Source organism: Myxocyprinus asiaticus, chromosome 50 (assembly GCF_019703515.2).
Source record: "Myxocyprinus asiaticus isolate MX2 ecotype Aquarium Trade chromosome 50, UBuf_Myxa_2, whole genome shotgun sequence".
Lineage (NCBI taxonomy): Eukaryota > Metazoa > Chordata > Actinopteri > Cypriniformes > Catostomidae > Myxocyprinus > Myxocyprinus asiaticus.
Window position 1 is genome coordinate 20542431 of NC_059393.1, and position 15281 is coordinate 20557711.

The window sequence follows — 15281 nt, forward strand, 5'->3', positions numbered from 1 at the left end:
TAAACCTCGCTCCCCTTGCCTCAAGAGGCGCACTAGAGACTGACGCTAGGGGTTGTAGCCTTCAGCCTCCTTGTTAGCGCGCCCGCCTCCCATGCTGGAGACGCCGGTTCGAATCCCACACAGGTCGAGTAGGACCTGTTACAAATGCTGTTAACTGAGCTTAACTTGTATTGAACTCAACATTTTCCTTTAAACGGTTCCAAGTCAAGGATGAATATCACAAAATCATCACATTTAGATAAGCAATTTTATTGGATGTTTATTAGACAATCCAACATCATCCATACAGACTTAGATCTAACACTATTAAGAATTGTGGCATTCCAATTCAAATCAAATTTAAAAAAATTATGGACACCTATAAGTTTCATACAGTTCCACTGGTGGGCAAAACTGAGGCACAACCTTTGGTACATGGTGAATGGAGGTTAAAACAGCATGACAAAACTCTTTTTAAATGGAAATTTAAATCCAGGCCACATCCAGAGTGATTTCCCAGAGTTTCTCCTCTTTAGCTCTATTCAAACCAATTAAAAAACAGGGAAAGGAAATTTACTGTGGGTTCATGTGAATGGCAGCCCACTATCTAACCAATCAGAATCAGCAGCCAATTAGGGGAGGAGACAAGAACAGAATGAATATCTTAAATACTGAGCAAGTCCCTATTACAGATCAGATGAAATGGGACAAAAAAACTTGTCTGCTAAAATCGTTAAGGCTCATAAATACACCACAATGAACAGAACAGATCAGGTGAGAATTCTGGGACGTGATCTTATCCATTCAAACCTGGTACACAAAATGAAAATAGAAAATACCCACAATGCTCTCCTCTCGATTTCAGAAACCGGTCAAACATTTTGATTACCACAATACCACTACCTTAAAGGTTCGATAAAGCAAAGTGGAATTACGATGGTAAAGTTTTAAAATCTTAAGACAAACAGTTACTATGCAATTCAGTTACCGTTCTAACAAAATAACAAAAAAAGATAACTTTACAGTATGTAAGTTTAAAATACACTGAGAGCGATATAGTGGAATCTGTGTTCAGGTATTTGCGATTCGAAAAAACATGAAATTTCCGCTAGAATCCTCGGAATTCAACATTTCAACTGTTACAATTCAACTTGCGTCGTTTTTCACCTTAGAAACTTCCAAACCTGAGCATTTGTGAAATATTTAGACATAGATATATCAGTACAAATAACAGTGAACAGATATCTGCACCTTTCTTTTGTAAACAGTCACACCTTTCTATTTTCATCCCTTTGATTAACGAAATAAAAACATGAACCAAGCATAAAGAACATGTACATATTCACTTCACATTGTGTTTAACCACCTAAAACAAAATAAAATGACCAGAGGCATTTCGCAATCTGTTTATGTTTCTTAGAAAGCTTTAAAATCGTAAATACACATTTGTAATATGTTTACGTTAAACAGAACCTTCAGTTTTTTTCACAGATTATTGTTCTCTTATTTTTTCGTTTTTAAATTCAGCGATAAAACAAAATCAAAAAGTGACTATGACATGTAACGGACGACTGATTCTTGCATAAAGTTAGCTCAAGAGAGACAATCGCACATTTATTGAGGTTTCGCGCAAAATCGTTCGATTTCTTCACTAATCTAGAAATTGTGTGCATTTAATAGAGAATCAAGCATATTAAAAGTGTCTTCGTAATCCATGTGTGGACCATTATTAATTAAAGCAGCATTGGGTTCAGAACTCTGTCCCTCCCCCAGCCTCCTGTCAATCTTCGCCAAATGGCCGTGGCCTAGCGGTTGGCTGACAGATATGGAGGCAGAGGAGGAGTGGCTCTTGGAAGATCTGTGAGTTTTGGACGATGAATGGTGATGGTGGCTACTGTGTGTGTGAGAGTGTGTGCGCGTATGTGACGAGTCGTTTCTCTGCACTTTGTGCGATGAATGTTCGCGATGTTTCTCGTGGCTGGAGCGTGGACTGTGTCGGCTTTTACTGCTGCTGCTGCTGCTTCCGCTACTTTCCGATGAAACCTTGATCTTCATCTTCAGTTCTTCCTGACTAGTGGAACCATTTTCCAATGTTGAAGCGTACCGTCGTTTGAGCGACCCACTTTTCAATGGTCGCTCCTGTACCTGTTGCGAATACTTCACCCTGACTGAAGTAGATTGTTCGGACGTTAAATGCCCGTGTTTGCGATGAAGGTCACTCTCATCGTCTTCGAGTCTGCGTCTTTGCTCCAAATCAGCCACCTGTTTTTCGCGGTATTTCTCTAGAGTGAGTTTCTCAGGGGCGAGAGATGCCGAGCTATGTCCGTGTTTGCTCACTGGCACCCCCTGGAGCGCTAAGAAAGCATCGGCACTCTGGGCAACTGGTGCTGGAAAGCAGAAGGAAGAATCTTGCAAGTTCGACAGGCCGTTGAGAGCCAACGATACCCCATCCAATGGGAAAGAGGTGGATGGTTCAGAATACAAGCCCCCTCTGATGTCACAAATGCTCGCCATCAATGAGGTGTCCTGGTTTAGAGAAGGTGCCTGGAAGGGACTATCCATTGATTGGTTGTCGAGTTTTGGTTTCTTGGCAGCTTGTGTGGCCTTAACAGGAATATAAAAAGATTAATAAAAAAAATTGCCAGACATATTTGTGGGTCATTGAGGTTTAAGATTTAGTGCATTCATTTATTCAAAACTTACCCTCCAGTTTCGGATTCTTTTTAATCTACTTGGCGTTTTCTCCAAGATCTGTAGAAACTCATGCGTCAGGTCTACAAAAACAGAAAGATGAGTTTTATGGTTACATCAGCCCATTTTGCACAACTAGTTTTTGCTCTTTATGTAGAATCGAACTGGTTCAGACCAAGTACATGAACAAATCATGTCATGAATCATGTCGTGTCTTGGACTTACCATCAAGAAGTTGCAGTGTCACAGTCCGGTCCACATATTCCCACCAGTGTTTACCATCTGAAGAGACGGGGATCTCCCAGTTGGACCACTTGCAGGCCAGGTGAATACAAACACACGCCACCACTGTAGGTTTGTGCTGCAGGCAGAAGGTGGTCAGGTGTAAACTGCAAAAGAGAACACAAAAAGACACAAAAAACACTCTTTTACAAATGAAGTGAGCACAAAATGTGCCCTCTTGACTAAAACAGCCTTTTAATAGCTGAAAATTTCCATTCCTCTTTTGTAATCATCTGTAATGTCACATTTCATAATAATTTCATTATTTCATGGCTCGCAATCCAGTCGAGTGCGTTTGCTAGACAGTTATGCTGTAAAACAAAATGGTATGTAATGGTCCAACAAGATTTGAAGTGTGGAGTCAAACACAAATCAAAGGAAATAATCTATCTGTGTGCCTAAACACATTAACTCATACACAGACCAACACGCCAAACATTATAGTTTGACAATTAAATAAGACCCATGTTTGTTCAACATGGGGAGGTGGGAGCATAATGGTTAACCATTCAGGCAGCAAACTAAAAGGCTACAGGTTTGATCCCAACATGGGATCACTAGAGTACAGAATACTACTGTGCTCAAGAAAGGAAAAACCTCAGAGTGCAGTGGGGGATCGTCTCTAAATTTAGTGTCATATAAATTGCTATGCACAAAAAGCTTTGAAAATAATTAAAATATAGAACTAAATCAATGTAAATGGTGCTGAAAACACCTAACAGAATAGTTCCCAATTAAGAATAAATATAAATCAACCACTTAATGTAAAATATAGCTAACCACGGATTACTGTCCATGTAACAGAAAAGTTCTCAATTCACAAATTAAGGTAAATCAACGGAAAAAGATCATTTTCAAGATAAACAATTTAAATTACTGATTAGCGTCCACCAAATGGAGTAGTTCTCAAATTAAGGTAAATCAACTATAAAAAAGAAAAAAAAAAGGGATGCACCGATATGGCAATTTTTGGCCGATACCAATTTTAACAAAAAACCTATACGCCAGTACCGATTTTTGCCACTTACCTTAATTTGTCTTCAGATCACTTTTTTGCTCAGGACTTATTATTTTAGTCAGGACTTTCAGAAAGTATTCAGACCCCTTCATTTTTTTTTTTTTTTTTCCACATTTTGTTATGTTGCAGCCTTATGCTAAAATGCTTTATTTTTTTCACATCAATCTACACTCCATACCCCATAAAGACAAAGCAAAAACAAGATTTTTGATAACTTTGCAAATGTATTAAAAAGAAAAAACTGAAATATCACATTGGCATAAGTATTCAGACCCTTTGCTGTGACACTTGAAACTTAGCTCAGGTGCATCCCATTTCTCTGGATCATTCTTCTACACTTTGATTGGAGTCCACCTGTGGCAAATTCAACTGATTGGACATGATTTGGAAAGGCACACACCTGTCTATATAAGGTGTCACAGCTGAAAATGCATATCAGAGCAAAAACAAAGCCATGAGGTCAAAAGAACTGCCTGCAGAGCCCAGAGACAGGATTGTGTCGAGGTATAGATCTGAGGGAAGGCTACAAAAAAATTCAGCTGCATTGAAGGTTCTCAAGAGCACAGTGGCCTCATTAATTCTTAAGTGGAAATTTGGAACAATCAGGACTCTTCCTAGAGCTGGCCGCCCGGCCAAACTGAGCAATCGGGTGAGAAGGGCCTAGGTAAGAGAGGTGACCAAGAACTCGATGGTCACTCTGGTTGAGCTCCAGAGATCATGCGTGGAGATGGGAGAAACTTACAGCAGGACAACCATCATTGCAACATTCCACCGATCTGGGCTTTATGGCAGAGTGGCCAGACGAAAGCCCCTCCTCAGTGCAAGACACATGAAAACCCAATAGGAATTTGCAAAAAAGCACCTAAAGGACTCTTAAGCTGTGAGAAACAAGATTCTCTAGACTGATGAAATGAAGATTGAACTGTTTGGCCTCAATTCCAAGCATCATGTCTGGAGGAAACCAGGCACCGCTCATCACCAGCGCAATACCATCCCTACTGTGAAGCATGGTGGTGGTAGCATTGTGCTGTGGGGGTGTTTTTCAGCGGCAGGTACTGGGGGACTGGTCAGGGTTGGAGATATCCTTAATGAAAATCTGTACCAGAGCGCTCAGGACCTCAGACTGGACCTTCCAACAGGACAATGACCCCAAGCACACAGCCAAAACAACGCAAGAGTGGCTTAGGGATAACTCCTGTCCTTGAATGGCCCAGCCAGAGCCCAGACTTGAACACAATCGAACATCTCTGGAGAGACCTGAAAATGGCTGTCCACCGACGGTCACCATCCAACTTGAGATCTGCAGAGAAGAATGGCAGAAAATCCCCAAATCCAGGTATGCAAAGCTTGCCACATCATACACAAAAAGACTTGAGGCTGTAATCGCTACCAAAGGTGCTTCAACTAAGTACTGAGTTAAGGGTCTGAAAAAATGTCAATGTGATATTTCAGTTTTTCTTTTTAATACATTTGCAAAGTTATCAAAAACCTGTTTTTTGCTTTGTCATTATAGGTGTATGGAGTGTAGATTGACGTGAAAAAAATCATTTAAGCATTTTTGCATAAGGCTGCATCATAACAAAATGTGAAAAAAAATTAAGGGGTCTATTTGAAATACTTTTAATAAATAATTTCCATTGAACATGGATTGGATCTGTTGAACATGGATTGGATCTGTTGAACACACGACAGGCCAACATTTTAAAATAAAGCCACAAAGAAAGATAAATAGGAGATAAAATGATAAAAAAAAAAAAAAAAGACTAATAAAATAACTAAACATCATAGCATGATGACTGATGTGAAAAAAAAAAAGCTTATTTTGTACTTCTAAAACATTTTCGCACTTTTGTTTCTGTAGTTCAAAACAACAAAACTCACATTTTGCACATGTGTGCACTGTATATTAGAAATTCATCCTATGCACGTGTTTGGCAATTCCACTCAAATATCAACCATATCATGGAAAAATAAAAAGTTACCAAAGGAACAAAATGCCCTTTTAAATTCTATCGTGGTAAATTCTATAATGGATTATGGATATTGCCATCTAGACCAGTAGAGGGCGCCGCTTGCTCACACAGCGCTGACTGAAGCACTGAAATGCATACTAAATTTTAAAATGCAGCCTCTGAAGGTTTAGTTATCATGCAAGACTATATTATGATTTTAATCTTGACTCAATCAATCGTGCAGCCTTAATGGATGCCATACCAGTGTCTCAGAAGTCAAAGTGAGTCAAAGCGTTTTGGATGGTTTTAACTCATGTATGGGTAAGTGCCACGTCTGTAATGACAGTTCGTCCTCATTAATGTGAGAATGAGAGAATAAAAATTAAATATTATGTTCACAGGAGTGCCAACCCTTCTATCATTCTTTCTGGATTGTGCATTTGAATTCAGAGTTAAAACGTGTTGATATTTAATTATAACCAAACCATCATTTTTTTTTTTTTTTACAGTATATCTGTGTTTTGATGTTTAACTGATATGCTGGTTTTAATTTGGTAAATAATTGTCCAATAAATATCAACGTTGATACGTCGGTGCATCCCTAGTAAAAAGATAACCACAGATTATCGTCCACCTAAAAGAATAGTTCTGAATCATAAATCAAGGAAAACCAACTATAAAATGACAAAAATACATAAAAGATTAAAAACAACAAACTACAGATCCATTTAACAGAATAGTTCTCGGTTATAAATTAACCTATGAAATGTTAAGCATAAATAAAAAAACGTACATTCTAAATAGACTATAGTCCAGTAAATCAAGTATTTTCACGCAAAAAATAGATAATTTCCGAGGTCAACAATTTAGAGTTTTAAAGCAGATTAACTCCATAAATCTTTCAATACGTCAAATTATGACAGCAAATGGCTCTTTAAATTTATCACCTTAATTCGCACTTTAAAAAAAAAAGTATATATTTTTTTATTTGTTATTTATTATTATTTTTCTTAAATTAAGGTAAGAAAAGATAATGCACACTGCGGTACTTACCGTGACGATCTCTAAGTTTACCCCTTTGAACCCTGTGCTGATATTCAGGCTACCAATTGAGTTATTGACCTATGCACTCTCAATGTATCTCTATTAGCACCTCAACACTGCAGGCAGTGCATTCAACCTTCTGCGCCAACAGCAAGCCCTCCGTACATTACACCGCACTGCGCCGGACAAGCAAGACGCCCCCGTACCATAAGGGGGAGGGACGTCTGCGCCCAGGCGCGAGAGGGAGTTGGACACAGGAAGGAGAACCCTGCAGAACAGGAAGTTATAGGGTGCCATGGCAGTGCAACAAATAGGGGTCAGGGTATCAACCTGTTGGTAGCCATGAAATAGGAGGTCTGGGCCAAGTCCTTGCTCGCTATGGAGAGAAAAAACAAAACAAAAAAAAAACAGAATTAGTTAAGATACAGTGAAATTTACATTGCAACTCTTCTACGAAACACTTCAGTCGTGGTTTGCCTTTTTGGTGGGCTGGGATTATAGCATTTCCAGGGGTGTGTAACAGAAGTTAAACTTTTTTTTTTTTTTTGAAGATTTGTTTTATTGCACCAAAATTGTGCATTACTAGTCTTTGTTTTACCATTTAGTCTTTCTTGGAAACTAACAGTCAAATTTAGCCTCATGTATGGGTGAATAATATACCACAATAATATCTGGGTCATTGACAAATAAAGTGGTAAAAATAAGAAATCTTTTTAAAGTCAAGTTTTAAACACGTGTCAAGTGTGTAGAGCGCTTTGTGTCCACTTTGGTTTTATACATTTAAAAAAAAAAAAAAAAAAAAAAACTTCAAAATGTCATCTGGTCTAACCATCAAGTAAAATGGATTAAAATACTTCTAATTGCACCTTGAATGTGCGTACACAACCTAATCATTAATTATACAAAAAATTGCAAACATGTTTTTCAATTTATTTATTTATTTTTATTTTTACAAATATTAGAATTTTTTGAGTCAAGAATATCAAGTTTTCTCAGAGTTACACCACATGCCTTGTACAAAATGTGCCTTTTCATAAAATGTCCAAATATCTCATTTTGTTCAAACTTAATATCTTGAGGGACTAAAGGAGTCTTCCCTGTTTAATTTTTTTTGTCACATATCAATAAAATGGCAACATACTTGGTTACACCACATGACTTTCAAATATAAATATTTTAAAACAATTGCTTCAATGCTTTTTTCTCTTTTAAATGAATAACACATTATTCTGCACTACTCATACCAACATTCTCCCCCCAATAGTAGTAGTCACGTGGCACAAAAAATTTCATGGCAAGTCAGTGATTGTTGGCCGTGATTTACTGCAGAACCCTCCAGTGGTGGAAACGGAGTATTAATAAAAAAATATATATATTTATATCTATGTATATCGGCATCAGTTTTTGCTAGTAACTGAAAGTTCCAAATAGCAACTTTATACTGTACATATCTGTAAAACCGATATATCGGTCGAACTCTACTTTAAGCCTCAGGAAAAAAATATTAAAATGACTTTGATCTCAGTAATTGAAAGCATGTTCATCTTAGAAGAGGTGTATATTTAAGAAATTTTGTGCAAATTGCATCAAAAATCATGTATTTTTGAATAACATAGATCCAGACAAAAATAAAGAATTTATACATTCTGATAAACAGTAAAACATTTTTTTTTTTTATCATTTCCACTGTTGTTGTTGTACATAACTCTACAGAATGATAGGGAATGGAAATTTCCAAATTTTTGTCATTTTTTTACTCACTTTTCCAGAATTCTTTTAATATTATGATGTATTGTATTTAAATTTTTGCTCAAATGATCCACCCCTTTAGCCTCATGGATACTATTTAGTTATTTCTCTGTTAAAAGTGTTATACTTTATAAATATTTTAAATAGATAAATCATACTTTTTACAGCTAAAAAACAAACTTGTTAAATCTTTGATCATTTTTTGCAGTATATGCTAAACAATTCATATTTTTTTTTTTTTTACAGTAGCATTTTTGCATTCTGTAAATATTTGAATTTTTTCCCCGTCACAAAACTCACAGTTTTTAAGTAATGCCAACAAAAAAATAATATGTTATTCCAACTTAAATGCATTAAGTAAACTTACATTTAACAAATCTTAATGTATTTCGCTCAGTGAAATTTCGTTGCTTTCATATTTAAGTAAACGGATAGCAGCCCCAGGATGCAATTTATCTACAAAAGAGCACTCAAAAAGGCAGAACACACCAGTTAGATCGGAGTTACAATAACTGAGCCAGTAGTTTGAGGTGCAGCAAAAATTAGTTACAGAGAAAACAAACGAGTCATGAGAGAGAGGGAGAAAAAGGATAAAAAATAAAAAAAAAGGTGAAAAAGCAAAAGATGGAAGAATCTACCTCGCACTAGCTGGGAACATCTCACCACATCTGTGTGTGGATGCTCTATTGTAATCTCAAACCCTGAAACAAAATCACTGGTTAGAGAGACACATAATAGACTACATCATCAGAAATCCATACTTTAACCAAATCATGGAAGTATAATTTAACTTTAACACCCTCTACAGATACTGATGATTATAATCCAAAATTAAGCAAATAACCGATGATATTCCCATTTCACAATCTCTGAAATGGACAAAACTCACAGCAGTGGTCACACAGACAGATGCATGTTCAGCGCATTCATGAAGATGGATACTGGAACTCTGACTCAGCACTTACCGAGTGTCTGCAACACTATGGTCTCCAACAGCACCAGCTCTTGGGCCTGCTGGAGATACGCCTGCGGTTCAACACACAATAATTAGACCAAATGCTGCTCTCTGCGGTCATTCAGGGCTCGACATTAAGCATTGTCATGTACTTGTCCTTCGGACAAGAAAATTAGTCATTCACTTGTCCGGAGTCAAAAACAAAAGATGTAAGGGAAAAAAAAAAAAAAGCCTCCGTCATCATTTACACCTAATAGGGATTAAGAACACAGTGCAGAAAGATGGTAAATCATTACTCACACTCAAGCCTGTATTTCCCTCTTCTGTGGAACACAAAATAAGGTTGCTGGCATAATGTTAGTCACAGTCACTATTCACTGCATCTTTTTTCCCCCATAAAATAAAAGTGGATTGAGACTGAAACTAACATTCTCCCTAAAATCTCGTTTTGAGTTCCACGGATGATAGAAAGTCAGACCGGTTTGGAACAACAAAGGCGAGTAATGATGACAGAATTTTTGGTAACACTTTACAATAAGTTTCATTAACATGAGATAATGCATTAGCTATCATGAACTAACAATGAACAATATTTTACATCATTTATCAGTCTTAGTTAATGTTACTAAAAAAAATACCGTTGTTCATTGTTAGTTCATAGTGCATGAACTAATGTTAACATATAAAATGTATTAATATACTGTATGCTGTAATTAATATTAACCAAGATTAATACATTATATAAAAGTGGTGTTTATTGTTAGTTCATGTTTCATGCTCATCTTTTTGTAAAGTGTTACCCAATTTTCATTTCTGAGTAAATCATCTCTTTCAAATCAAGTCAATTCTCACCAGCTGCATTAAAAATGGCTGTTTAATACTGACAACATGCACTGAAAATGTTAACAGATAAAATCCTGAGAACCTGTTGCTAAATCAGTTATGTATTCAAAACAGATACGCATATTAAAGATAGATCATTTATTAATGTTATAGTATTAATAATATTATAATGTATACTGTTATATACTTATTAAAATTGACTGATTCACATGGCATAGAAAATACCTTGGATACATACATTAGACAGAGCTCTAGAAAGAAAGATGTAACGGGTGCGCAAGTCTGTTTTAAGTGTTTCTCTTCACTCTACAGATGGTATTATTACACAAAGCATTTTTGCAATTTCTGCCTTTCTTGCTGTATTACGAGGGAGCGCCACGATGTGACGAGAAAATTCGCTCTCTCCAACGTTGCGCGCTTTGTTGATTATAAACAGGAGCGATAGTTGTATCGCATCGCTCGCTTATAGAGAAGTGGTACAACACCATTCACATGTTCAATTAACAGGTTTATACCCGTTTATATATGTAAAATCTAAAGTTCAGTATATATGCTTGCACTCACAAGCTGCTGAACGCTGCACCACGAGTGAAGGAAAGAGGGCGACGCGATAGAGGGAATTCCCGCATTTTGAAAGTGAAACATGCAGGAATGATTAAAATTGTGCTCAATCCCCACAATCCCGCACTTTATATATAGCCTATACATCTGTGATTAAATCATAAAATACTACAAAAACACGATCCCTTCAAACCATTATTAATATTTCAGTGATTATCATCATTATAAGTATGTTTACATTAATAATTGTTTTTAAATCTTAATTTGTATTAGTAATTTTCCACCGTTGTCATAGACGGATAGTTGTGTGATGGTAAATGGAAAGGTGGTTATGAGATTTTTTTTTTTTAGACCACTTCTTTATTTTAATTGCTTTTTCATTTTATTTGAAGTGCAATTTGAATTTAGAAATGTCTTTGGTTTAATTTAATTTATTTTCATTGCAAAATCACTAAAGCAAGAATATGCACTGATCCCTCAGCCGGGCGGCTGATGTAATTGGATATTGTGATATACATTTGTATATTTTTTAATAAAAATATTGTGAACATATTTAGTTTATGTAAGGGGATTTTTCTCCCCTTTTCTGCCCAATCTGGAATGCCCAAATTCTCAACATGCCCAAGTCCTCGTGGTGGCATATTGACTCGTCTCAATCCGGGTGGTGGAGGATAAATCTCAATTGCCTCCGTGTCTGAGACATCAATCCGCGCATCTTATCACGTGGCTTGTTGAGCGCATTACCGCGGAGATGTAGCGCGTGTGGAGGCTTCACGCAATTCTCCGCAGCATCCACGCACAACTCACCACACACCCCACCGAGAGCGAACCACATTATAGCGACCACGAGGAGGTTAACCCAACGTGACTCTACCCTCCCTAGCAACCGGGCCAATTGGTTGCTTAGGAGATCTGGCTGGACTCACTCAGCACGCCCTGAATTCGAACTCACGACTCCAGGGGTGGTAGTCAGCGTCCTTGCTTACTGAGCTACCCAGGCCCCCTTGTGAATTTATTTCATGCATATCGTCCAGCCCTAGGAGGGAACGAAATGACTTTATTCACACACATTCAAAGTCATTACCCTTCTGAAGCAGCTAAACTGGGTGCTGGTATGAAAGGTAATAAAACACCAACATTAAACCCACAATAAGTGATGCATTTGCCCAGACAACGAAATACCCGACCGGTAGCCCATGATGGAGAGAATGCACAGATGAAGTAGGCATGTTGCCAAAGAGATGTTGCCCTTCACAACTATTGAAAAACCATCTTTCAAAAAATTTTGCAACACATTTTTTAATTGCAGTTTCATTTGAATTTTTTGTTAAAATAAATACAAAATAAAGTTCAAAGTTTGAAGTCAAGCTGCTTTGCATTATTGCTTAACGGAAATTACCCCCTAGTACCACTTGGCAACAAACCAGCAGTAATACCAGTGTTAGTCGGTTTGAACGTGAACACCGCACCAGTGTGAAAATTATGATATTGTGGCAAGTCTAATACTGAGCTCATTAGCAACACTGTCAATTCTCCCTCATTATATTGGCTGAATTCTGCACCATGACGGAGGATAAACAAACAACTGCACTGAGGGTTAGTCAGAGAAAACTACATTACCCATAATCCCCCATACTCACGTTGCTCTTGGTATCCAGTGGAGGATCCTGAGGGTTCAAGCAAGCATGTGCTACTTTAATGACGTGTTCCAGTTTTCTGGGCTGCTCCTCCACTTTAGCAGCCAAAAACAGTGTGGTGGGTGTGATTATCTGTGTCCAGAGAAAAAAATAACTATTAAACCTTTTAAAGCAATAATAAAAATCAATGTTCCAGTAGAAAAATCTTTGAGAATACGGAATGATCTAGATTCTGGAACAGAGTCACCAAATAGACAAAAACAGAACAGCAATGAAAAAAGAAAGATATTTAGTAACAAACAATATAGAGAATACTCACATTTCTATGGAATTTTGTAAAGGAATTAAGAATATAAAATCTGTGCATGTAGACAATTGCGGTGTTAATCGTGAGCTGGGATCTGTGCAGTTAGATTAAGGAACACAAAAACACTCTGAAAGTCATAACTAATATAACATAACATATAATACATATAACTCTAATGTTGCATCATGTGACGAAGAGGAAGTCGGATTGGGCCGAATTAGGCTAATCGGCCGGGAGGGGGATAAAACGAGCTGGAGGCGCCAGTTCGAGAGAGAGAGCCACAAACGGTTCCCGCCTCCTCCTTGCCCACCATACCCCGTTATACTGGTGCCGAAACACGGGAAGGAGGAGGGATGTGCTGTCGCAGAGTCCTCGCCGCTGCCGTCTGCCAGGGGAGCAGCAGCTGTCGTCCGCCAGAGGAGTGGCTGAGGACCAGGCGACGGCGTGTCCGGGGACCGGCAAGCGAGTTTTTTTCTATCTCTCTCTGTCACTCTGCCTCGCTCTTTCCCTCTCCCTCCTCTCTCCCAGGGCTTCAGAAAGGCCGGAGGTTTCCCCGCCCTGAGTCGGGCGATGGAGTTGTGTGACGAGGAGGAGAGCGGGGCCAGGCCGTGAAGACACACGCCCGGCCCTGAATTGGGCTAATCAGCCAAGAGGAGGATAAAGACAAGCCGGAGGCACCAGTTAGAGAGAGAGAGAGTCACATGCGGCCACTGTGTGTGTGTGTGAGTCTAAGCATTTGTGTTCAAGTTGATTTGAGTTCATTTATGTTATTAAAACTTACATTGACTGTTCAGACAGTTCCCACCTCCTCCTTGCCCACCTTACCCCGTTACACATCATTAAAGGAATAGTTTTCCCAAAAAACGACTTCTTCAAAAAATTCTCTCATCATTTACTTACCCTCACGCCATCCCAGATGTGTATGAATTACTTTCTCCTGCAGAACACAAATGAAGATTTTTAGAAGAATATTTCAGCTCTGTAGGTTCATAAAATTCAAGTGAATGGTGGCTAGAACTTTGAAGCTCCAGAAAGCACAAAGGCAGGATAAATGTAATCCAAATGACTCCATTGGTTCAATCCATGTCTTCTGTAACAATATTATAGGTGTGGTTGAGAAACAAATATTTAAGAATGTATTTATTTTTACTATAAATCTCCACTTTCACTTCTTTTGTTTTTTGGCGATTCACATTCTTCGTGCATATTGCCACCTACTGGTCGGGGCTGGTCAAAGATAGAGACTTAGAGTTAAAAATGACTTAAATATTGTTCTGTTTCTCAACCACACCTATTATTTTGCTTCAGAAGGCATAGATTTAACCACTGGAGATGTTTGGATTACTTTTAAGCTGCCTTTATGTGCTTTTTGGCGCTTTAAAGGTCTGATCACCATTCACTTGCAATGTATGGACCTACAGAGTTGTGATATTCTTCTAAAAATCATAATTTGTGTTCTGCAGAAGAAAGTCATGCACATCTGGGATGACATGAGGGTGAGTAAATGATGAGAGTTTTCATTTTGGGGTGAACTATCTTTTTTAACATGCAAAGCATCCAGCTAAATCCCACCTGAACAACTGAAAGTCCCAAATTACACCAATGTTGCTAATGAGTTTAAAAACAAAACAAAAAAACAGATAAATGCTTAAAAGACCCTCAATGACGTTTACGTAACATATAATTGAGATAAATCTAGTACTTACCCATTTATCTACATTAGCCATGTCTAGAATAAGCATGTCGCGAAATTACAAAGTTTAATAACAGTTTAAATGAGTCAAATGACCATAATAATAGCAATTTAGATAAACATAAAGACACTGAATTAGCTTCGTGTTAGCAACACACGTCTATTGTACACAATAGCCACATTTACACCCACAAACATACTTTAGAAAACACTTAAAACGCTCAGTTTTAGACATATGGGAGATCGTTGTTAATTTTAAAGCATACAATGTGAAACTTGTACCGCCATGTGATCAAAAAAAGCAGCGTGCTAAGCATGCTAACGGCTAACCCAGCTGTAATGTTGTTGTTTTTGAGAAGGATACACGTTTAATCTCTGTCCCATGTCCTGGATGAGGTTGGCGGCTTGTTGTCGGTATGAGAGCTCCCGGTCGGGCTCGACACCGCAGCGGCGGGACGGCGTGTTTTCGAGCTGTTCTTGGGTGAAGAGCCATTTACTGGAGCCCCGCTGCACGGCCGCCATCATCCCACCCGCTTCCGTCCGCACCGCGCTCAACATCAGCAAGATGTC

The 15281-nt window shown here is 38.1% G+C and overlaps 1 protein-coding gene across 2 annotated transcripts; it reads right to left on the minus strand.

Annotated features, from left to right (window-relative positions):
* Nucleotides 1-228: 228 nt before the first annotated feature.
* LOC127438776 (cyclin-T2-like) lies at nucleotides 229-15281 on the minus strand. Of its 2 annotated transcripts, XM_051694627.1 has the most exons (9): nucleotides 15076-15273; nucleotides 13031-13112; nucleotides 12715-12843; nucleotides 9681-9741; nucleotides 9354-9416; nucleotides 7297-7342; nucleotides 2896-3059; nucleotides 2683-2753; nucleotides 229-2583 (listed from the first exon to the last, which is right to left on the minus strand). In XM_051694627.1, exons 1-9 carry the CDS (start codon nucleotides 15267-15269, stop codon nucleotides 1636-1638), a joined length of 1758 nt encoding a protein of 585 aa, XP_051550587.1. In that variant the 5' UTR covers nucleotides 15270-15273; the 3' UTR covers nucleotides 229-1635. The 2 variants fall into 2 exon arrangements, 1 of the variants encoding a protein (XP_051550587.1); XR_007896815.1 differs by lacking the exons at nucleotides 229-2583; nucleotides 2683-2753 and having other exon boundaries at nucleotides 2917-5644; nucleotides 6976-7342; nucleotides 15076-15281.

Bases quoted from the DNA above. Each gene is read 5' to 3' on its own strand.
- LOC127438776 (XM_051694627.1), bottom strand. From the start codon at position 15,269: ATGTTGAGCGCGGTGCGGACGGAAGCGGGTGGGATGATGGCGGCCGTG. The intron at 13,113-15,075 runs GTATCCTTCTCA...CTAACTGCACAG, and splicing joins ATGGGACAGAGATTAAACGT to ATCCCAGCTCACGATTAACA. The intron at 2,754-2,895 runs GTAAGTCCAAGA...CTGTTTTTGTAG, and splicing joins GACACTGCAACTTCTTGATG to ACCTGACGCATGAGTTTCTA.